General features: G+C 46.0%; 1 protein-coding gene across 4 annotated transcripts in view; it reads right to left on the reverse strand.

The window, feature by feature from the left end:
• The window catches only part of IQSEC2 (IQ motif and Sec7 domain ArfGEF 2), an 85,508-nt gene that overhangs the window by 55,969 nt on the left and 5,250 nt on the right, over positions 1-24,289 (reverse strand). For 3 of the 4 annotated variants that reach the window (XM_036919061.2, XM_036919060.2, XM_036919065.2), the window contains exon 2: positions 7,007-7,036. In XM_036919061.2, coding sequence (XP_036774956.2) covers positions 7,007-7,036 — 30 coding nt within the window. Of the gene's footprint in view, positions 1-1,975; positions 2,090-7,006; positions 7,037-24,289 lie in introns of those variants that run through there. The other variant, XM_036919064.2, reaches the window with a different exon arrangement.

Below are 24,289 nucleotides of genomic sequence, written 5' to 3' on the forward strand. Positions count from 1 at the left end.
AAGCCTCCCTGACCCTCAAGCTGAGTTGGGAATACTTCCAAGGTGCTTCCCACACTTCCCTGTAATTGTCTATAATGGTCTGTTTCCTCATCTGTATCCCTACCAGACAATGAGTTTCCTCCGAGCAGGACTCTGTTATTCATCATTGTATCAACTGCATTTAATTTAGCCCAGTACCTGACACATTGTAGGTAGGCAGTCAATAAATCATCCTTGAGTTAAATGAATGAATAAATGAATGAATGGGTGGGTAGATGGATGGATGACCTCGGGTGGATGGATGACTTTATCTCTCTAGGTTTCAGTTTCCCCATCTTTAAAGTGGATAGAATCACCCCTACTTGGCAGGGTGGCCAGGAGGCTTAAAGATAATGTGTGCTGAGAGCTCCCTAAAAGTACCTGATGAATAGCAGACATTTTCTGGATGAAAGCAATTATTAGTATTTGGAATAATAACAAAAGGGAGGAAGGGAGAGGAGTTGAAGGAGACTCTGCCCTGAGCCTGGGAGGATCTCCCCCACTCAGGTTTACCATTTCCATGTGGAAGGTGGCTTTAACATTAATCAGAAAGCTATTGTTTTTATTCAAAATAACAACAGCACCTGCCACATGTCAGTCCAGAAACAGGAGGCCCCCCAAGGAGGTGGTGGGCAGCCTCCGGTCTCAGCCAGAGATGCAAGGCCACAGCCAGTGTCAGAGCCATGGGCATTGCCTCTGCATCTGGACAACAGTTATTATGGGCACAGCTGATTCCAAACTCTTTACTCATAGGTGAAAACTTGTCTAAGGGGTCATTAATTCCCTCTGTAATTAGTGTAACAACTGCAGAGTTTGTATTAATGGAAAAGTAAGCTCAAGCATCAAGCTGATAATATTGATAATGTATGCTTGTAATTATATACTGCAGATAACTATAAATCCAGTCACTACACTAATAAAATGTGAAAATTCCTGAGGCAACCAAGAACTTGGTAGCAGCTGTGCCATGAGTAACATTATGCCAGTTGTTCTCAAGCTACAAAAATCACTGCACACTGGTAGCAATGGTAATATTCACTGTGTACCTAAAAGCTGTTTTGGCATAAAATAAGGGGAAATTTTTAGATAAAGCAGGGTGTTTTGATGCAAGCATGAAACTTGAAAGCATAGTGAGCAAAGGTAGACGTGCATTAGATTAGGAGCCAAAACCTTGATGGATGGATAACCCTTACAGTCGTGAGTAGACTGCTCCCCCAAGCTCTGACCTCACTGTGGACACAAAAAACTTGTGCTCATTGTAAAAGACACCAAATACCAAGTATCTGCCTTCTTTACCCTCTCCCACTTCTAAGAGAACTGGCTCCCCCACAGCTCCTTGCTGCCTGACGTTATTGAAGGCTGGACAGAAACACTGACATAATATGGGTTGGACCTTGAAACCAGAAGGTTATGTAGGTTCCAGGTTGGTGGCCATGTCAGGCCATATGAAAGCCAAGAAAGCCAGTTCAGAGAGAGGAGTCAGGGACAAAGAGATGGCAGGGACCAGGCAAGCCATGAGACAAGTCCCACTTACAGTTGGCATGAGGCCTGCTCTACTTGGTTTACTGTTCTTTGATTCTGTGAGATGTAGCCTCACAATGGTCCCCCCCACCTTTATTCTTGAGTGAGTTTGAGTGGGTTTCTGTTCCCTGCAATAAACTGTACCCAGACTAAGACAAGGGAAAATGGGGGACATAAGTGCAGGGCTTGCATAAGTAAAAATGCATAAAGAACATTATGTAGGGAGGGGTGAATGCAATTATAAAGTGTTTGTGTTTGTCCACCCAAATGCTCCCTCATTTCCTGACACTTGCTACCACAGACATAGACTCACACACACTGACATTCAGTGGCATGCAGAAACAAAGGAGCACTGACCAGATATGCCTCTATGCAGACACCCTGACATGTGGGGACGTGTGCCAGCATGCATGCCCTACCCCTGTGCTCCTCACACCTGCACGGACACGGAGCCAGACATCACGTGGGAGGGCATTCACATGCACGAACACAGTGGTGCTGCCCGCAAGGCTCAGGGCAGGAGTCGAGGCTTGACTGGGCTCTGTGCAGCCTCCCTCCCCAGCTGCCAAGTGACTCATCCACAGGGCTGCTAATTAAAGCCAGGACCGAGGGGACAGAGGCGAGGGGAGGGGAAGAGAGAGAAGGCAAGTTTATTTTGGTGCTAACCAGGCATGCAGCCAGTTCAGGGGTCACCTACTTCCTGGGGCTGGGCCAGGTGGGGGTACTTCCTGGGGGGGCAAACAGGAAGGGGAGGGAGGACCCTTTTGCCCCTCCTGAGCTTCCTGGAAATGTACCTCCTTTGGGAAAGTTATGCGATTCCCTCCCCCCACCCTCCTCCTGTCAGATTCCAGCTCTACCCCTTCTGGACTCTTGTCCCAGCAACTGGCTTCTCCTCATAGGCACACTCCTGTTTGGGCTTGCTAGAGCTGGTTTATATGTGTCTGTACTCCACTTCTGTCTGTTTCCACCCCCACCCCACCATGGATCACTTCACACAGGCCTGTGACATAGGAAACGCTCTGTATGTGTTTCTGGAGCATGACTGGGGTGATCCCAGTATACTTGGCGACCTAACCCTGATGGTCTAGATTCCTGTCCTAGTTCTACTGCAGGGTAAATTATTTTAGCTGCTTAGCCTCAGTTTCCTCATCTGTAAAATGACAAAAATATACCCTATAGGATTATTGTGAGGAGTAAATGAGTAAATACAGGTAAAGTGCCCAGCCTTATGCTGCTGCTGCTTATAATTAACACCCTACCCTGGGCCTGGGGTAGCAGCAACTACACAGAGGCCAGTTCCAAGCCTGGCTCCACCATGTGGCACCCAGGGGACCTCAGACAATTCACATAAGCTCTCAGAGCACTGTCTCACAAGTCAAATGGGGTTTCACAATATGACACCACAGATTTATTGCAAAGATCTGAGCCTGTCAAATGTCCTGTGTGGAGCCAGATCTTCAAAGCAGCTGGGTAAATTTGCAGCAGTGAACACTAAGGAGAAGCTCAGAGCTTTGGGGCCAGAGAAGCCCACAAGGAATGAAGCACAGTGTGGACTAAGACAGCCAGGGAGGTCTTTCCAGAGTAGGAAGGACTGGCATTGGGCCCTTCAGAGCCAGATACCATTTCATAGGCAGTAAGTAACACAGTTTCAGGCAAAGGAAGTGGTGAGCACAGATAGCTGGGCAGGGCAGGCCGCCAGGCTGCAATGAACTGGAGGTAGCATGGGAGGAAGGGCTGGACACAGCTGGGGTAGCTCTGGGGACTGGTGGTATCTCAGACCTGTGGATGGGGGAGCCACAGAAGGCCAGTGGGGTCTGGGCCACCCCACATAAGGAGGTCAAAACAAGGAAGAATCTTAGAGATTATCTAATCCAAACTCCTGTTGGACAGATGGGGGCACTGAGGCCTGGAGTGGGAGGCCTCCTCTGGGAACACAGCCAGCGGTGGCTCCTCCTCCCACTTCTCCTCCAGATTGCAGTGGCTCCCGTTGCCATGGGGACATCCCTGGCTCCACGGGTGTCAGCAGCTCCCCCTCCTCCTCCCTCCTTCCCTAGCAACAGGCCACCTCCTCCGGCTCTCATCCTTGCATGCCTAGCAACCCAACTGTGTCCCCAAACTCCCCACTCCCATCTCCCCCACCCCCAGTTCCAGCCTGACCCTCACAGTGGTGGCAGTGAATCTAAGCCTGGCTCCTTTGACTTCTGGTGGCAGAGGGATCAGCCCCTCCTGCCTCTCTCTGTTTTCAAGTTCCGCACTTCTCCACATTTCTCAAGCTTAACTGTGCAATATATGACAACGGATTGGGTTAGGGGAGGGCAGAGGGAACTACAATGATGAGCTGCTATTTTATAAAGCTGAGCATCACTTTAAGTTCTCATCAACACAGAGAAGTTGGAATTATTGTCCCCATTTTGCCGATGAGGAAAGTAAGGATCAGAGAAGTTAAGTGACTTTAAAAAGAGCACACAGCTAGGAAACAGGCTCTACTAAGAGCTAGCTTTGTGCTCTTGAGCTATTGTCAGCCCCTTTCTAGACAGTGGTTTCAGGTGCATGTAGGTTTGACAACTTCTCACGGACCTACAGGACACCTTCCTCTGCCCACAGCCCTGCTGTGACACCAGCCACTCAGCTCTAATCAGACGCTGCACTTCCTCTTGTGCCTCACATGTAGAAACCCTCAAGCCGTGGCCCTGTGGCGGGAAGTTTTCAATCACCCTGCTCACTCCTGCTGTTCTGCTTCCACAACAGCCAAGGCCTAGCTCTGCTCCTTGGTGTTTCTTCTACTGCCCTAAACCTTTCCCTTCCACACACACAAATATATACACACTATTTATTAGATGACAATGGGGCTCCAAGGGATGAAAGATTTGTCCAAAGTCATATACCTAGAAAGTGACCTAGCCACAAAAGGAGCCCTTTGCCTGTTGCTGCCCTTGCTATGCTGCAGAGCCCAGCTTCTTTCCTCTAGCTTTCCCGAGCTCCCGCTGATGATAGAAGGTTCTGTGATCCAGCCCTGACCACCATTCTGAAGCTTAACATTTACTCTTTTCATGCCCAGATCTGCTTCAGCCCAACTGACTGCACCCCCCACCCCAATTCTAATGCATGCACATTCCACTCCCAGGGATACCCCCCTTAGGCAAAGTCTGTGTTGTCAGTCCTCCAGAGCTCAGCCAGATACTGCCTTTCCCAGGAAGCTCTCCCTGATGCCTGACTGAAGAGAGCTCAAGAATTTAGCCACGGTCTTGAGAGCACCCTCACACAGCCCCACCCGGCCCAAGTTCCAAGTTACTGAGTCTTCCCACCACATCTGCAAGATCTTACCCTCCAGAACTATGCTTTAGGCCCCTTCTACAGCTCAAGTGTGACCGTTGCTTCCCCAGTCACTGAGTCCTCAAGGCCCCTCAACTGTGAGCCCAGGATGGATGCCAGGAAACATGTCTTAGTAAAGCAAACATTGGCTTTGGAACCAGATAGCCCAGGGTATGAGTCAGAGTGACGTTACCCTGACCCATTGTTCTTCTTTCCTTGGGCAGGGCACTGACCCTCTGGGGAACCTCATTTTCCTCATCTGTAAATCAGAGATCCCAATCCATGTCTACTAGGGCTATTGTGAGCATTAAATAAGATCGTGTTCCGAGTCCTTAGTATGTGAAGAGTAAATGATAACTGCTATTATTACTAATATTAGGATGAGGATGAGGAAGATTATTATTATCTGCAAGGCTGTCAAGAGCTCCCACAGTGATGGCATGGGCAGGGCTCTGGGCTTGGTGCCAGACCTGGGTTTGAATCCTGGCTCAGCCATATATTGGTTGCATGGCTGTAGGCAAAACTCATAACCAACCCAAGCCTCAGTTTTCTCAACTGTAAAACAATGATGATAAGGCCAGCTCAGATTCCACCTAGAATGTCACCAGGAGGATCAAAGAAGAGGAAGTCCCTGACAACTTCTGTTAACTATAAAGTCCCAGTGTATGTCACCATATGACTAATGATTATGATAATTAGCAAACTGTCTGAGCTATAGGTCCCAGGAAGTTCCCTACTGGCAAGAGCTGAGAGCTAGAGATGGCTTCAATCAACGTTCTCTACAACTAGCAGGCATATCAACGGGGAGGCCTGGGGGTCTGTGTTCGGAGTCAGCCCAAGTTGCCTTTCTCCAAACCCACAGTGGAACAATAGGATCCATGTCCTTTGCTAGACTAGTGACTTCCTAGGACAAGCTATGCCCTTGCCATGCTCCTTGGCTGCATGCTGGGACTAATTATGTCTTGTCATATACCCCTTGCCTAGACTCTGGACTTGACTGCATCCATCGTACCCTGCTGCTTTCCTGCTGGCCCAAGTGCACTCCCATCCCATAGCCCTATCTTGGCCCTGGGCATCCCATATCCCCTGCCTGGGATGGTAGGACATGGTGTATCTCATTATACACCTCGTCTGTATGCTGGGGTCCTTTGCTCGCCACCCATATCCACCACCTGGATGCCAGCACCCTTCTCAAGGCTTCACAGCTCAGGGGGCACAAGTGGGCTGCACTCTGCTTACTGAGCTAGGAACCCTGGTGAGGGGCCACCACTGCCCAGTGGAAAGGGAACATTCCTCCAACTGGTCCACTCAGTGGATCCTATTCTTCACAAAGGTGCTATGTATGCTAGTCACAGCCTTGGATGGAACTGAGTGCCCCTGCCCCATGCCTCTGTTGCCTGTGCCCAGCTGGTCTCAAAGGCTTACCCCACTGCTCCCTGCCTGGATGCTAAGACTGATCTGGCCCTACCCTGAGAACCCCATCATTCCCATATAGTCCCTATCCTTGACCCTGGTGTCTTCACAAAGTTTCTGATAGGTTAAGGTCTGGGAAATACACAAATAGCCCTTGTCTCTACCTCAGTTTTACTCCCACCTCCTCAAGTGGCAGACTGATCATACCCTGACAACTTATTGAAGCTTGGAAACCTTTTTCTTATCAAGCATGCAAAAAAAAGTGGGCTTATTACCTAATGTGTATTTCTAATGTGTAGAAAGTATCACATTAAAAGCCCATCCACATCCCACTACTCAGGGCTAATGCAGTTCAGGGTAGAGTAAGTATAAATGCCAGACAAGGGATGCCCTGTTTCTATCATGCCCTCTTCTCCTGGGAGGAGAAGGTAGAAAGAATCCCAGGTCCACAGTCAACCTCTCTGCAGGGCAGCTTTTCCATCTGAGCAGCTCCCGTAAGCCCCTCCAGGGTTCAGCCCAAGCCCCCAAGTTAGCTAGGGTCAGAAGAACTGAGGATTAGTTTTCAAGCCTCTCCCCATGCCTGCCTTGTTCACCCAGCCCTCCCACTGCACACCAACCCTACCAACGGAACCCCTGGAGTTGGCCCTCACCCCTGCCCATGGATCCCTAAGTAACAAACCAGAGGCCCCCACCCCAGTCCCAGCCCATCTCCCAACTACTACTAGAGGAAGGAGGCACTGACCTGACTGTTCTGGAATTCTCACCATCAGATCTGAAAGGAAAACAGAGGGGAAAAAAAAAAACCATCAGTATGTATTCTCTACTCCTTTTCTTCCTCTATCCAAGGCAGTGGCCTTGAGGCCTATCCCACATCATGAAAATGAGAGGTAGGGTGTCTCATGCAGGCACACTATCCAGTGCAAAGGCCATGAGATGGGAAAGGGCCTGGCCAGCTGGTGGACATGGGGAGGACAGTGTGGCTGTGATAGTGTGAACAGGGGGGAAGAATGCTTGGGGTGAGGTCAGAGAGGTGCCAGGAACCAACTGTGCAGGGCCAGCCCGACTCAGAGTGGCTGAGAGGCAGCCTGCAGCTGTGGGCAAGGGTAAAGCCATGCTTTAGACACCAAGCCCAGGATGTCAGCTCTGCCATTTACCGGCCCGGCGACCCAGGCAGGCTATTTCCTCCTCTCAGAATCTGAGCCTTAGTCTCCTCACTTGTAACATGAAGCCTATCCTGGCTGGGATGTTGGGATGACTAAGCCCTTTGGAACCCAGCAGACAAATGCCAGGTATTATTAACAACATAGAAAAGGCTTTGCCAATTGCCTAGTCCAACCTGCTTATTTTCCAGATGAAGAGAATGAGAGTAAGTGAGTCAGCTGCTGGGCTCTTTTCTACTGCATTGGTCTGCCTTCTTCATTGTGAGCCCCTGAGAAGCAAAGGAAGGGTGAGAGAAGATAATGGAGTGGGGAACAGCTTTGTGGGAACTGAGGGGAGGAATGAGATCTGAACTGCATCCAACTGGCTGCTCTGCCCCAGGAGGAGGCAGGGAGGGAGGGGGCGTGTGTGTGTATGTGTGTGTTTGTGTGTGTGTTTAGGGGAGGGAGGGTTAGGACAGTGGCACTGGTGCCCTGTAGGTGAGGAAGGGGAGGAAAAAGGACCAGGGAACTTGGAAGAAGTGGGAGATTATGGGAAGCAGCCTTTCTCATCCCCTTTGTCTCCTCTTCCTCCTTCTTTACCAGCCCCAGCCCCTCCTCCCAGGCCAGACTGCAGAGGAGACAGAGAGGAGTACACCCCAGGCTCTGTCCTCAGGAGAGAGAGCCAAGGTACAGCCTTAGTGGAGGGAGTACCATCTCTCTGAGTGCAAAATGAGAGAGGGATGCAAAGGGAGGGGAGGTGGACCTTCAAAGGGAGGATTTGTTCTAAGAGTGACTGGAATGCCCACCAGTGAGGTGGAGTAGGCAAGTGTCAGGGTCCTGGAGCTCAGGCAGTGGGTGAGTACAGTACTTCCAGACCTGCTACTTACTAGCCACATAATCCCAGGGAAGGCATTTCCCTGTGCCCAGCCTCAGCTTTTTAACTTGTAAAATGGGGCAGGGCAGCAAGAATCCCTCCCCTTATGGGGTGGCTGTGAGGCTTAGCCCAGGACAGTGCCTGGCATATGGCTCAGCCACCGACAGTGGTACCAACCTTTAGCCTTAGCAACCCCCAAAGGGACAAAGGACCAGGAACACAGAGCACCTTTTCACATTTATTAAAATTTCCATCTCACTCTGCAGTAACAAGATTGCTTTTGAGGCCTGGCCCGATTATTCGCTGGTAGGGTCCTGACTTCAGTGACCCCCAATTGCCGACAGAATTGAGGCCAGTGCCTCAGCCTCTTTCCCTACCACACTATCCCTCTGTTTCAAGTAGGCTGGTCTCCTCTCCACCTCACCCCACCCGCAAACCCCAGCACACACTTATTCACCTCTGTATCCCAGGCCCCAACCTGGGAATACAAACCCTTAAGTTGCTCATGGATCGACCCCCTGCCCCAACCTACTTTCGAGCATAAGCAACATATATAATCATCTCCATCATCATGTCAACAATCACTGGGCACCTACTATGTACCAGGCGCAGTGTCAGGCCCTTTTTGTACATTATTTCCTTTGATCTTGTAAAGTAAGAATTACTCATCCAACTTTAAGATGATGAAACTGAGACTGAGAAATGTTGAAATGATTTGCCTCACATCACACAGGCAGGGGAGCTTGGCGTGAACCCCAAAGCTCATGCTCTTACCATCACACTCACTTTACCAGTAGCTCAGGAATGGGCATTTATACACTGATAAGGTGACTTCCCTTCTCCTAATTCCCCTGTGTCAAGACAGACCCTTCCTCCCCAAGGCCTTTTCTTCTACGAGGTTACCAGATATGTAGCTCTGCTCCAAAAGCATTTCCGTATATGGTACCATCCTCAAGATGGCAGCTAAGGAGAGCAAAAGAGCTCCAAGCTATGATGCAGACTGATTAGCCAGTCTTCCTCACTGCAGACTGATTCTTACTAGTGTGAGGATAGATGGCATCACATGACCCTCAGTAAGGGGCCACATCCCACCTTGGGGATTTACAGACACTTACACATTTAGAATATTATTAATTATGTTTAGATAAGAATCATCACTAATGCTATGCTATCCTACACCTCTTTGGGACTAGTGACCTATCCAACGGTCAGTCCCACATCTTCCTCCATGAAGCTGGGCTGCCATTCCTTTGGGAGGCAGCACAGACCAGTAGAAAGAAGGCTGGGTTCTGCTATGGCTCATTCCCTAACTGGTAGCATAGACTTGGGGCAAGTCACTGCTCTCTGGATCTTGGTTCCTCACCTATAAACAATAAGACTATGTTAGTTGAGTTCCAAAAATCTTCAGGCCCTAAGAAAGTCCACTTAAGACCTCAGGGTTCTCAAAAGGCTTGGCTATGCCAATTCCCCTCCTCGGGAGTGAGGCTCAATAAAGAAAAACTGATTGAAGCCTATGAGTATAATGACCATATTTTCTGAACCCCAAACTCGGGCATGTAATCTGACCAAAGATTTTGATGTTGCTGCTTCCAGGTACAGGAGGCAACCTGGTAGTTGGGACAATACATGGCAAAATATTGAAAGTTCCTGAATCTTTTAGGGATTAATGGGGACAACAAGGCAGAATAATTGAAAAGAATGTAGGCCCTTAAGTTGCCATACTGGGGTTTCTTCTCTCACCTCCTGGCTGGTTCCTTGCCTCTGGTTTTGATTGTCCAAGCCATTTATAAACAGTACCTGGGAAGACTGTAAGATGCCTCTCTCCAAGAGCCTGGAATTAGATAAACAAGGTAGTCCTCTGAGAGCAAAACTATTAAACATAAGATGCATCAGAAATGAGACATGCAATTATCTGTCAGAGATAGACTGGTCCTCAAGTCAGGATTTCAGTAACATGTCTCAAAAAGCAGGTATCCAACAGAAAGGAGATTGGACACCAGTGGAAGTAGTTTGTTTTCAAGGAAACTTGAAGGGCAAATGTGAACAGGGTTCCTCCTGAGTGTCCCTAGGAGAAAGAGGCGGGTAGCCCTGCCCAGGGTTCATGCAGGTCTCTCCAAAAGCTGAGCGCCAGCCCTGGGTCGGCCAGCACCTTCTCTCCCGAACATCACTTTGTCTAACTGTAACTCTCTTCAATGGACAACTCCCTTCTCACACTGGCTCCTAAAGGACCACCTCTAAAGCGCAAACCAGTTGACATGGTGGTTCTCCTGCTTTAAACATTCAGTAATTTCCCCACTGACCTCCCTGTCAGCCAAACCCAAGGCCTCCAAAGCTTCAAATCTCACTCTTCACTCCCATCCACTTTTTTTTTTAAGCATGTCTGATATTTGCTACCAGGACTACTCTTGCCACACTTTATGACTTTTAAATGATTTTTAATTTTATTAAAGAAGTACGTGAATAGTTTAAGAAGTCAAATTATAAAAATATCTTGACAAAAAAACAGCTTCCTTTTCAACTTTTGGTTATTTTTCTCTGAGTTCACTTTTGCATTTCTAAAGTACATGCTCATATTGCTAATCTATTTTTGCCATTGTTTTCCTTGTGTGTTCTCTTCACATTTTATTTTTTTACCAGAGTAATACACGTATTTAGATTTTCAAGTCACACAGTTCTGCCAGGATTATAACAAAACCTACAAATTCCCCACTCTACCCCCACTAACCCCAGACTTGCACTCTCAGAGACAAACCATTTTCAACTCTAACTGCTTTTTTGGGTATTTACCTTCTCATTTCTAAAGAACATATGTATTTCTTGATCCTTTTTTTTTTATGTTGTACTGAATCCCTACTATTATGGGAGAGGGCACACACTACACTGCCAGCCCTCTGTTCTCATGCAGGTTACATGGCCTCTCCTCTTGTTCTACCACTACAGTTACATCACAAAGTTTTGGTTAACTCAATATGGGTGGCTTACGTTATTATGACTGCATTGATACTAATAATACATAAATCATATTACATTTCCTTTCCAGTACAACTCTTTTTCTTTTCCCTGGTGTTGATTACTATTATTTTGCTTGCTTGCTCAGTTTTCTTCATATCTATGATCAATTCTCCCCAGGCTCTGTCAGAAGTACAATTCCCTTCTCGATATATTTTGACACATCAGGTAATCCATTGGATTATTTTTTTTTTCCTTTGAAGACATCTGTCCCTGCCGCAGTCCGGAGTACTTGCTCTCTAGGCCTGCATAGACTGCCCCCAAAATCTTCTCCCTTACCCACACTCTGGGATTCCTTTCCCTCTCTTCTGTGTTGGATTTCCTGTTTCCTAGATTCCTTAGACTTTTTCTCTGAATTTCTGTCTGTCTTCTGCTGGAGCACATTCTCTAGCACTTCCCGAGAAAGAAGGCACAATGTAAAATCTCTAGACATCACATGTCTGAAAACATCTTTATTAAGCTTTTTTATAAAACATCTTTTATAAGCTCTCACCCTTAATTGATAATTCAACTGGGCATAGATATCTAGGTTGGAAATTATATTCCCTCAGACTTTTGGAAACATGCTCTATTGTCTCCTCACTCCCACTGTTGCTCTTGAGAAGTCCAGTGCCATTCTTTTTCTTGATCTTTGTATATGATAGGTTTTCTTTCTGGAAGCTTCTTGGATCTTCTCTTTATTCCTGGTATTCTTAAGTTTCACAGTGGCATGCCCTGGTGTGGGTCTTATCATTTATTTTGCTGGTTACTCAGTGGGATTTTCATTCCTTTACTTCTGGGACATGTTCTTGTATTATATCTTTGATCACTTCTTTCCTGCTATTTAATCCATTCTCTACTTCTGGAACTCCTATTGTTGGATGTTGGAGTTCCTCAACCAATCCTCCAATTTTCTCATCTTTTCTTTCTTGTTGTCCATTTCTTTGTCTTGTCATTCTGCTTCCTAGGATATTTCCTCACCTTTTATTTTCCAGGCCTTCTGCTGAAATCTTTATTTTGGCTCCAACTATTCCTAATTTCCCAGGTTTCTTCTTCTTCCTTTATTACCTCTGTTCTTTCCAAGTCCCTTTGTTATGTTTGTTTGCTTGCTTGCTGGCTTTTTTGGTCATTTGTGCAGGTTGATGGTTTTCAAGTAGCCTTGTGCTGTCTGATCATCTCTGGCTACCAAAGGCTTGGATTTTATAAAAATGTCAGTAGTACTGAGGTTTATTTTACATAAAATGAAATATGCCTATCTTAAGGGTCTTTGGCTGGTGGTTCCTGTCAGTCAGTTCCCATGATACTAACAAGCTGATGGGGGGCTCTGTTGTGTGCATGGAGACTGCCAGGTAGTGGCTTCACTACAGAATTACTGAGCTGAAAGCCTGCTCTTTTGTTGGCAGGCTCCTTTTAAAGGCCTTCTTCTGGGGCCTTTCAGTTTCCTCAGAGAAGAATCCTCTGCTCTCTGTGTGCTTCTGACTTTGGTGACCTTCAGGAAGTGGGGAAATGGGAGGAGCTGGGGTCCCACTGTTTTAGGATGCAGATCTTTTTGTTGCAGCTCTGTTTCACCCCATCATCTCCTGTGTCTGGTGTCTCCAAGCCCAGAGCCTCTTAACGTCAATTTCCCCAAAGAATCAACCTCCATCTGCAGAGCTGGAGCTGGTGGGGAGTGGTCCCTGTGCGGACAGGACTGCAGAGGGGCCAAGAAGGTCTGTTTACAGACTTTCAATATTCTCCCTGCTTTCAGTTCCACACCTCACTCTGCGTTCTGTGGTTCACTGCACCCCTGAATCTTGAGCATTCCTGGGACTCTCTGGGTGGAATAGTTTGCTTCTGGTCAGCATCCCAGACCTTGTGTGTTTCTACCCCTTTTATTCCTTTACTCATAGTTCAGTGGTATCTGGCGAAGCAGCAGAGATAAATAAGTTTATTTAATTCATTATGTTTAACAGGACATTCCCCTTCTTATTCCAGCCAACTGCTATTTATCCTCCACAACTCATTTAGGCAAGAACTCCTCCAGAAATGATATCTTAACGTCCCTAGGTGGGATGAGGAGCCCCTCGTCTGTTCTTCCACTGTACCTTTTTCTTGATCCATCACAGACCTGATCAAACTGTCCTTAAAGTGTCCATTTCCATACCCTACTTTCCCTGCAGACTGGGAGCTCCTGGAAGTCTGGGGCTGTGACTTAGTCATGCCTGTATCCCCAGTTCTCAGGGTCTGGTCCACAGAGGTACAGAGTAAATATGTGGTGATGGAATGACTGAATAAGTGAGTAACTATAAGAAGGAATAAAATCCAGCCAGAGGGACCACCTAGAAAGGGAAATAGGCTGAACAAAGATGTTCCTATACAAGGCCAGTTCCCTAAAAGCCCTAGGCTCCCTAAAAGCTGTCTGTGCAAGGATGCCCACTACCGCAGGATTTAAACTAGTGAAAAAATGGGCCCAGCTTTTATGCTCTACATTCAGAGGATGGTTACGTACATTATAGGATACCAGTTACCATTTAAAATGGTGCTTATGAAGAGTAGGCAATTACATGGGAAGATGCTCAAATGAAAAAAAGCAAGAAAAAGTTGTACATGCTGTATCAACTATTTGAAAAAAATGCAGAAAATAAGGGGACTACATTATATGTTCAGACTGGCTGCTTCTATGTGTTGTAATTATGAGTAATGTTTTTCTCCTCTACTTTCCCAAGTTTTTCTAAATTTTCTAATGGAAGAATGCATTAAGTGTATACTTATTTAAAAGCTCCTAAGAAATGAAGGTAAGTGTCTTCACGGCAAGTGCTATGAACAAAATACTGAAGGGGACCTACAAGTCTGTGTGAACATCCAGCAGTGCTTGGTGGAAAGCTCTTTTCTTCATTGGCCAGAGGTCTGGAAAGCCCAGGCCCATGCAACACCACCCTGTTTCACTGCAAAGCAGGACCTAGCTTGGGAAGCCAAAGGAGGAAGATTAGGGCCCCAGCCTATTACAAATCACAGTATCATAGGTCATCCTGGGAAACAGAGGCCCCTCCACTGGGCCCTACACTTTAGCAACCCCACCCCATGAGGTAAAGGGTCTGCAGGACCAAGGGAATAAGTCCAGCAGACTCTTTGGCCTTCACTCTTCTAGACTGCACCCCAGGTACCCGGAACCCTAGAATTCCCTGCCCATATTTCTTGAGCTTACTTGCAGGAATTGTGTGGTCCTATTATCCAAGTCCTTCTGCTACACACAACAGGTAGCCAGGGGGAAGGGGAGGTTGACGGGGCTTGGATGTGGGCTGGGGTGTCCATACATATCTCCAAGTTCCATATGAAGCACAGGTGCGAAGAGAAGGAGGGAGGGCCAAGGTCCTGAACTGGTACCTTGCTTGAGCCCCACAAATATAGAGGCAGGCAAGTCCATGGGTCCCTAGGCTTCATGAATTTATAGAAAATCCCACCATTGAGTATTGGTCAGACATGGGTTCAAATCCATTTATTGGCTGTGCAACCATGGATGAGTCCATTTCCCTCTCTGAACCTCAGTTTTCCCCACAATAAACAGGTCTAAGAATTCTACCTTCAGAGAGTTGTGATGAGGCATGCTGGTGGCAGAATGGCACGTGCTTATGAACCCAGGCTTTGGGTCAGGCAGGCCTAGGTTTGAATCCCAGCTCTGCCCCTCCTAATGATGTGATTTACATGTCTAAGGCTCAGTTTGCTCAGTACAGTGGAGAGGATAGCATTAACCCAATAAAGTAGTTGAAAGGATATGGTTGTACAGAATATGTAATAACATTAGCAAATGCTTAAATGAGAAAAGTCTGCTTAAAAATTGTTGTGCAAATATTGGCTACTGGTGGAGTTGACTGGGCCTTTTGCCCTCCCCTTCTCTTGCCCAGCTTTGGTTTTCCCCACAGCACTCACCACTATTTGACATATTCTGTCTCTTCCTGTTTATTTGTTTCTTTTCTGCCCTTGCTCCCCACACATATACACTAGAATGTCAGATCCACAGGGCAGAGGTTTTATCTGGTTTTCTCACTGTTTCCAAATGCCTGGAACAGTGCAAGGAACACAAAAGATGTTCTTTAGCAGCTGAGTAGTTATCTACCACTTAGGAGTAAAAAGGCATTCCTGGCCAGGAAAACAGCCAGAAGGTAGGCATGGAAGCACAAAGAAAGAAGTCTGCTGTGCTTAGAGAACCCTAGACAGCTCAGTACAACTTGAGTACAGGTTCAGGAAGGGAAGAGAGTGTCTAGAAAGTTAAGTGGATCGGTGGCCTGACCCAAAGGAGTACGTAAGTGCTTTCTTAGACCACAAGTGGCATGAAGACCTACTTATAATGGCCAGGTAATGCAAAAGCACTAGGGTAGAGGCAAAAATGCCTCCTGTGTTCAAAAGCCATCTAAATCATGACAACACGAGAAGTAAAAGTAAAAACCTTTTGAAGGTAATTCAAGGGGAGAGGAAGACTCCTTTCTCAGGGACCCATCTGAGCCAAGAATCAGACCTAGAAATAACCAATAAGCAGGTATAGAAGTCAAGTGGATGAGGTTATAGTGACATGTAAGAAAATCTTATAAAGGTTAATGAAAGAATAAAACAACCAGATGAACTACAGGACAAGTCAGGAAGCTTTTCAGATAGTGTAACCGCTTTCTGTGATGTGTTACACAACATCGAAGGCCAAGATGGTGGCGGGGATGCAAAATGAAAGCCATGGTGGTTTTGGTTGCTGGTTATCTTTCCTGCTGGTGATTACTCTTTTTATAGACCTAGATTACCACCACTCACTGAATAGCTACTGGGATGAGCAGGGTGCAGATGATGATGATCATGATAAAGATTGCTGCATACTTCAAAGGCAATATTTGTCTGTCACTTTAAAAATTTCTTTTTCAGGAAATTAGGAGGCAAGTATGACTTCACATTTTTATTTTTAAGAGAAGAAAGACAGGCAAAACCTACAAAAAGAGAGCCTGGAATACCAGGCAACAGAGGGTAACTTTATCCTATAATTGCCAGGGAACCCCTGGGGAATTGAGTCCAAGAAGTGAGGAAATCAAATGCTGTCTTCCCTAACGTCATGCTCCTTGTAATCACTAAAAGCAATCTTTGCTTGGTCCTTAGCATATTCTGCCTTCTAATAATCTAAAAAGAATAAAGTGACTATTTATTAAGCACCTACAATGGTCTGTGACTTGTGTTATCTTCATAATAGCTATGTAATAGCTATAGTTATTATTACTCTCAGTGAGGCTCAGAGTAGCAATGTGATTTACCTAGAGTCACACAGCTAATAAGTAGTGGAGCTGAGATTCAAGTCTGACTTTGACTCCAAAACCAATGCTTTCAGCTGCTACAGCTGCAGTTTCCCTTCTGTCATGCTAGAGCTAACAGCACTTTGCCTTCCATACAAGCCCATGAGCTTGGCCCCTCTCCCTCACCTGGCTCCCATTTCCCCTTCACACAGTACAGCCCAAGGGCCCCCACACCATGAGCATTCTGGGAGAGCTTCTAGAAGAGACAATCATTCAAGAACAGAAGGAGTTGCACCAAAAAGGAAAGGTGGGGTTAGGCACAGGTATTGCAGCCTAGCTCAGTTCAGCAATATGACACAAAAAAAGAGAGAGAGAGAAAAAAGGAAAATGGAACTGGCTCTGCAGCCCTCCCTTCCTGCATCCCTCTGCTGGAGGCAGAGGGATGGAGGTTCATCCTTAATGGGAAAGAGAGTGGGCGGAAGAGGGAGCAGCTCGCTGCTGCGGAAGCCTCAGCTCAGTCTCAAAGCCCCTCCTGTGTGCTTGGACCCCGCTCTGGCCCACCGGCTCCCACTGCCTAAGCAAAGAAAGTGGGGCTGCTCTCCAATCTCCCACCCAATCCTGCCAACGCACAGCTCACAGCAGACGTAGACCCTCTTGAGTCACAGCAAGGGCAGGCCCAGGGTTCAGAGGGAGGCAGCGGGGTGGGGTGGGGGCTCAGAACAGAGGTCTCCAGTTCCTCAGCTGAGGGCTGTCTTAACTGCATGGTCTAGATGGCAGAGGTTGAGGAAAAGGGGATGCTCCAGAGGCTGCCACAGGAAAGGTCATGACAGAGTCCAAGCCAGAGGCAGCACATGCCAAAATAAAGCCATCGAGAGTTGGGTATCTAGGGGGTTTATTAATAATTTCCATTCTCAGCCTGGATTGAGAAAGCAAAACAACCATTTTTAAAAGCATTAGCCTTAGCTTGGACCTTAAGAGCACAAATGTTTATCTTGCCTATCTGAATGTGAAGGAATAAAATAAGGTATGAAACCATAACAGCAAAGAAGATGAGGGAGGGTGATATTAATGGGTGAGAGACTTCAACAAATTTCCTGAAGCAATAAACAAAGAGCAATCATAGTTGAAGGAGAGCCAGGGATACCACTCAGGGGATTGCAGCTGGGGAGGGAGCCAGTTGAGCCAGCAGAGGTCCAGGAAGACTCCAGATTTGTAGATGGTAGGTGTAGGAGCAAGCAGAGGCTGAAAACAGGGGCAATGCACTGAAGGTAAGTATATGAAATCATCCCCTAGATCCAGGTCCTCTCCCAACTCCCAGATCCAGAACAAACTGCCTTGCATTCCCTAGGCAAAACATCACAGAGCTCCTGGCTAAAAGAATTAAACTATCTGAGATGAATTAGGGCACCTAGTAGTACACTGGTGCTCCCAGAATAAAGTGCTTTTCACTGTGGCATTTGGGAAGCTCCCATTATAACAGCCAGCTCCTTGGTGGCTCACCTAAAATAAAGCCAGTGAGTGGACAAGCCAGCCCGAATATACAAACATCTCAGTCAGACTTTCTATTAACTTACTCATAAACTATAAAATAGAATATGTGAGAGAAAAGGTAAGCAGCCTAGAGAATCAATCCAGGACACTGAATATCCAATTAACAGACATTCCAGAAAGAGAAAACAGAAAATGAAGGGGAGGGAACTATCAAATTATGTAAGAATGGATAAGGTGCATCAAGTCAAAAGGGTTCACTGAGTACCAGCTAGGGTGAGTGAACTAGCTGAGTACTGGTTACATGGGTTTATGTGGCTTGTAAAAATTGACCAGGCTCTTCACTTGTAATATGAGCAGTTTTCTGTATGTATGTTACATTTCACTGTGAAGTTTTTTTAAAAAAAAATCCTTCTCCCCAAAAATCTCCAAGTAAAACGTGCCTAGAAGATGTACTATGTATGATTATCCCATGGTTTCAAGGAAACACAACAGTAGGTAAGCAAGTAAGTAATAAATAAATAAGAAAGGCAGAAAGAAAGTCCTGGTCCAAATATGAAACAAAGTGAAGAGTGGCATGATTTTGAGCAATCCATATAGCATAAGAAAGGGAAATTCTTTTGATCCTGATGTTAGGAACATTTTACTGGGAGTACAAAGGTGTGATGGTGGACCCGTGGGAAGTGAGGTACAATTATAGTATGTTATTTGGCTCTGCAATGAATAATACTGACATAATCATAATCACATAAACACAGTGCATTGGTGGTCAACTTTTAAAATCAATTTGTCTAGATAAAGCACTGAAGACCTAATTACAGAATGTAAATGTAACCAACCTCGCTGGATGTAACAGTACAGAACACAGAAAACAGGAGGTAGAAGAGCAGAGAAGAGATGATGTGGAGGATGGGGCACTAATAACCATGTCTCCTGAATGGTCAGGAGACAGTGTGGAAAATTAGTAGTCTAAGAAATCACAGTTTAAAGTAGCATTTAATAAAGTTGCAAGGGTAACTAATTGTGAAACCAAAATGGTAATGTAACTGTCAAATTTTGTGGGGGGAGAGAGAGTCAGGTGCTGTAATGAACTAAACTCTCATTTGTCATAGTAGGAAGAAGTCAATAGATAATGTTTAATGTTGATGAATGAAGAAATGACCATTGAAACATGTTATTTAGAAATATGAATTTACCACCAGAAATCCTAAATGGTAAAAGTGATCACTTCTGGGGGCTGGGAAGTGAGGGGCAGGGAGATGTCAGCTTTTTACTGTACATATCCTTGTGTACCATTTGCCTTTATAACATTATGTATATGTACTGCTTTAGTTTAATTTTCAAAAACAAGTCCCTCCTCTTCCTTTGAACCTTAGCCTCCCACATGGCAGATACAAAATGAGAAGGTTCATGATTCTAGGTGACGGAGGTCCTGTTCTCCAATCCATGCTTCTTTTTGGAACAGGAGCAAGACAGGAGAGTGGCAGACTGACTGCCCCCTAACGAATGCCTCAGTTCCTCAGAGTAACACAATCATCGTTCAGATGCCTTCTTGGCTGCCCAGCCTGCACCACCCCCGGCCCTCCCCAAATTCAACCACTGCCAGTTCAGCCCCTCTAGCTTTCCATTCATTCAACTATTTACACCCATTAGTTATTTATACCTACCTGAGTCACAAAGGATTTGAGATGGCTTATTCCAAAAACACAGATAAGGAAAGAATAAAAATGGAATTAGAAAACAAGAACTCAGAAAAAGAGATCAACAAAGATGCTAGAGCTGTATTTCAAATTGACTGGTAGCTGAGGCAGAAAGCAAAATACAATGAGCCATGACAGCCTCAAAATTAGGAAGGAGGAAAGATGCCAGTTTTCAGAGGAAGCAAATCTTTGCTGGGCACTGAATTCTCCAAGTCATTGTCCACAAGAGATGTCATGAAGTAGGAAATGACTGATTTTGTTTCCTTATGTTTTGTTTTTTAAACTTTAAGGTGTCCTATTTTAATGGTGTGCAAGACAGATATTTGGATAAGTTATCTGCTATAAAAACTCAAGACTCCCAGGTAATATCATGATTATGAAATCAGATATAAGAGCACATATCTTGATATGATCATAGATAATGTCATTGGTTTTCTTCCTGCCAAAAATGACTCTTTATTGAGCACCTACAGGTACCAGGGAGTATAATTCAAATGATCTTGGTTAATCCTGAGTGATGGACATTGTTATCCCATTTTACAGATGAGGAAACCAAAGCTCGGAGAAGGTAAAATTATGTAGCTGACATCGTCCAGTGAGTTGGACAGAGCCTAGATTCAAACTTAGGTCTGTCGGTCTCCAAAGCTCATTCTTGATGTATCATACCATGGGGGCATCAAAACAAGGGCATCCATGCTGGAGACGCTCTGCCTAAGGCAATGTGGATACAGTGATGACAGTGCAGGCCCATTTTCTTCCATAAAAACAAAAACAGCAACAGGGGGTTGACAGGCCTGGCTGTCAGGCCAGCAACTGCCTCTGAGCTGCCTCAGTTACATTAAATAAGGACCTTTAAGGGAGAAACCAGCAAAAAGAAGATTGAGCCTGGCTGGAGAAAGGAAACCTAGGTCCACTCCCCAGCTCTCAATCTAGCAGATCTGATTTCCAAAGGGCTGAACCACACAGAGCAGAACAACGAGACCCTATATTTTAGTGATGCCTCCTCCCCAAAAGGTCACTCAGCCTCCTTGAGCTCAAGATCTCTCATCTGTAAAGATAGTGATCCTTGTAACCTCCACAGAATTTCAAGGCGTAAAGCAGCACATTTAAGGAATGCTGCTTTCAACCCTAGCATTACTACCAGAGTGACTCTTCTAATCACAGCTCTTCTGCTTACACACTGAGTGGCCTCATATGAGTCCTGTCTCTCTCTGGGCCTTAGTCTTCTCATCTGTAAAGTGAACAGCTTGAACCAAATAATTTTTAACGGTTCTTCCAGATGGAAGTTTCTTGACTTTCATGCTGTCATTATTAAAACCCTCCTGGTCATGAATGGCTGCCGCTCCTCTAAGCTCCACAGTAGGCTTCACGCCCCTCTGTCCCATGCTTGTCAGTGTGTTGTCCTGCCTTTCTCCCCCAAAAGATTATCTCTACTTTCATTGTCCAAGCTCTGGTCTTATCATTTCTCATGTAGACTGTCACACCAGCTTCCTCACTGGATGCCCTCCAGTCTATCTGCCAAGCTCCCCAGAGTGGGATCTCTCCAAACCATGGCTCTCAACAGTCACTCCATACTCCACAATGAGCACCTTTTTCCTCAGCTTAAAGCCCTATTTTGGCCCCCAATTCCCAACCGAATAAAGATCTGGGCTGGCCAACTCTTTGGGCTCTTCTCTGGACCTGCCCTGCCTCCCTGTTTGTGCTCCAGGTTATATTGACCTGATAAAAGTGCTCCCCTACATGTACATACCCTGTGGGCTCCATGCTTCTGTATATTGGCTCATGCTCTTCCCTCTGCCTTAGCCTCCCATTGGCCTCCCATTTCTGCCAACCCACATGCTACCTTCACTTAGCTAACTCTTACTCATATCCCAAGCCTCAGTTAAGGCATCACCTCCTCCAGGAAGCCCTCCCCAACAGTCTAGGTAGATGGCCCTCCTTTGGACACCTGCAGTCCTCCGTGCACCACTCTGGCACAGCACACAGAACACTTGTGTATTATCCTCTTCTCTACCCAACTGTGAGCTCCCTAAAGGCAGGAACTGTATGATATTAAACACAGAACTCCCTGCCTGCAATAACATGATGCGTGGCACATTCTACGCACACGATATTCACTGGACTGACCTCCCTGTCAGAAATGCAGTGAGCTCCCACATGGCCTTTCCTTCCTGCTCTTCCACAGCATAGAGTTTTGCAAAGTTATTAGTAATAACAAGGCTGCTTGCAGAGTAAACACATACTGTGTGCTGAACACTTCATATATGACATCTTGTTTAATTCTCACAACAGTCATGGTAAGATTAATTGGCTGGCCTATCAGATGTACAGTTGTGTAACACGCCTCCCAGTTTTATAAGGAAACTTTAGAGAAGGAAAAAATGAGTACTTTTAATCACAGATATAATGACAATAATTCTAAAGTGGTTATAAAGAGGGAAATACTGGTTTTATTCAGGTATAGTATACTGCATCCTGGAATCTAGTAGGAAATCACAAGTCATATTATTTCTTTAAAAAGGTACAAAAATCATATTGCCACACATAAATGTATTTGGTATTACTGAAATGGTACATATGGGATGCTATCTGTGATAAACTTCCTCCTGCAATGTTAGAGGAATCATCCTAATTGCCAGTGTTGCTATGGCTTGTCATCTTTGTTTTGAAAAGGATGTGATGCGGTGATCCTGGGTTGTTTTGTTTGCTACACTCCACCTCTAGGGGGCAGGGCAGCCTCACATACTGTTTTCCATCCTTGTCCCTTGGCTTTCCATCCTGATCAGGACCTTGACGGGTGTGCCTGGCAGCCAGGAAATTTTCTGATACATTCTTTTCTCGGCGGGGGCCAGGGCAGGGGGGTGGCAAACACAAATCTTATATACCAGAAAATACAGGGTTATCTTCGTTTACTACTTGAGAAAGCCGAGGCTCTGAAAGTTAAGTGATTTACCTAGCATCACATGAAGTCTTCTTCCATGGCACCATGCTTTCTCCAAAGGCTAAGGTCCCAGAGAGCATCAGCTCCTAAGTGCTTGAGAACAGGCTTCCCTGCATAAATGCTTTTGACATGGATGCTCGGAAGGAGGCCAAACACTATGGGGAAGGTGGACTAACTAGCAAATCACTTTGCCCTAAGGAAGTGACCTCCAAAGAAGACATAAGGCATTTATCTTCCCCATGACCAGTGTCTATGGTTCTGCCAGGAATACAGCAAAGAATGAGCCAGAGGGGCTGCATCTTATTCCAGCTTTGAAACACTGTGCCTAGCCTGGGGTCTGAGCCCAATAAAGACTTGATGGATAAATAAGCAATTTTCCACTGGACTGGGCAGACTGCACACAGTCTGCAGTCCTATGCAGGCCTTATTGCTCCTTTCAGAAAAGAAGATCCTGCATCAAGGGTCAAGACCATGGTATGACATGGTCCATGGCAGGGGAAGGAAAGGTAACAATGAGCAGATGGGCCCGAATGTGTCCAAAGTCTCATCTGACTTGGCTACCCTGATGTTCTACCAAATGTGAAACTGGTGAGCATGAGGAGCACAGAGAGCAGAGGCCAAAAAGCTCCAGGAAGCATGAGGGAAAAGCCACCCAGAAGCCAAAAGAATTCTTAAGTTGACTCATCTCTCTACAGGAGCCCTGGAATGAAGAAAAACAGGCACCCCTGGCCATTAGTGTACCAGGACTTAATCTGACATTCATTTGTCTACTCAACAGTTATTGAGCAGCTGCTATGTGCTGTGCTATGTGTTGGCAAGCTTCTAGCTCCTTCCCTCATGCCCACAGCACCTAGCATAAGGACTGACACAACATGACTCTGTATAGGTCAGTGAGATCTCAGTCTGAAGAAGCTCTCAATCTCCTGGTGAAGATATGAGATGTAAACAAATAACCAGAAAGGTATAAAAAGGGGCAGAGTGCTCATTTCAAGGGTAGGGGAGAGACCAGAGGACAAACGTGGGAGAGGTGACAGAGGAGCTCAGCTTGGGGACTGGATGGAACAGCCTAAGAAAAGGAACAGCATGAGCAAAGACCAGCAGCTGTCAGAAGGCTGAGTAGGTTAATAGTGGGGCACACAGGCCTGCCTGGCTAAATCTGTGGGAAGAGAACTGTGAAAAAAATGAGAGGAGAAAGGTTAGTTGGAAGCAAATCCTAAGGTGACCATGCAAGGCAGGTAGAGGAGTTTGAATGTTCTTCTGCAGACTGGAAAGAGGGCCTGGAAAATGGGGATACTAGTAACATCCATATGGCAGAGACCCTGCAAATGAGATGAGGCAGAACTGCACAGTGGGTGAGAATGTTGTGGACATACTCTGGAGCCCAGCCAACTGGGCTCCTTCTAGCTTTCTCAGCTCTGCTGCTCACTTATTGAGTGACCTTGAATAAGTTATCCAACCTTTCTGGGCCTCGGTTTCCTCATCTGTAAGATGGATGTAATAACAGTATCGCCATCAAAGGAGTCCTGTGAAGACTGAATGAATTGATACACGGAGAGCACTTAGAACATATAGTGCTTGGCACATAATAAAAACAGGAAAAAATGTTCGCTATTATTACATAAAGCTACATAGGGTGGTGCCTGGTACACAAG

The sequence above is a fragment of the Manis pentadactyla genome, chromosome X, assembly GCF_030020395.1.
Source record: "Manis pentadactyla isolate mManPen7 chromosome X, mManPen7.hap1, whole genome shotgun sequence".
Lineage (NCBI taxonomy): Eukaryota > Metazoa > Chordata > Mammalia > Pholidota > Manidae > Manis > Manis pentadactyla.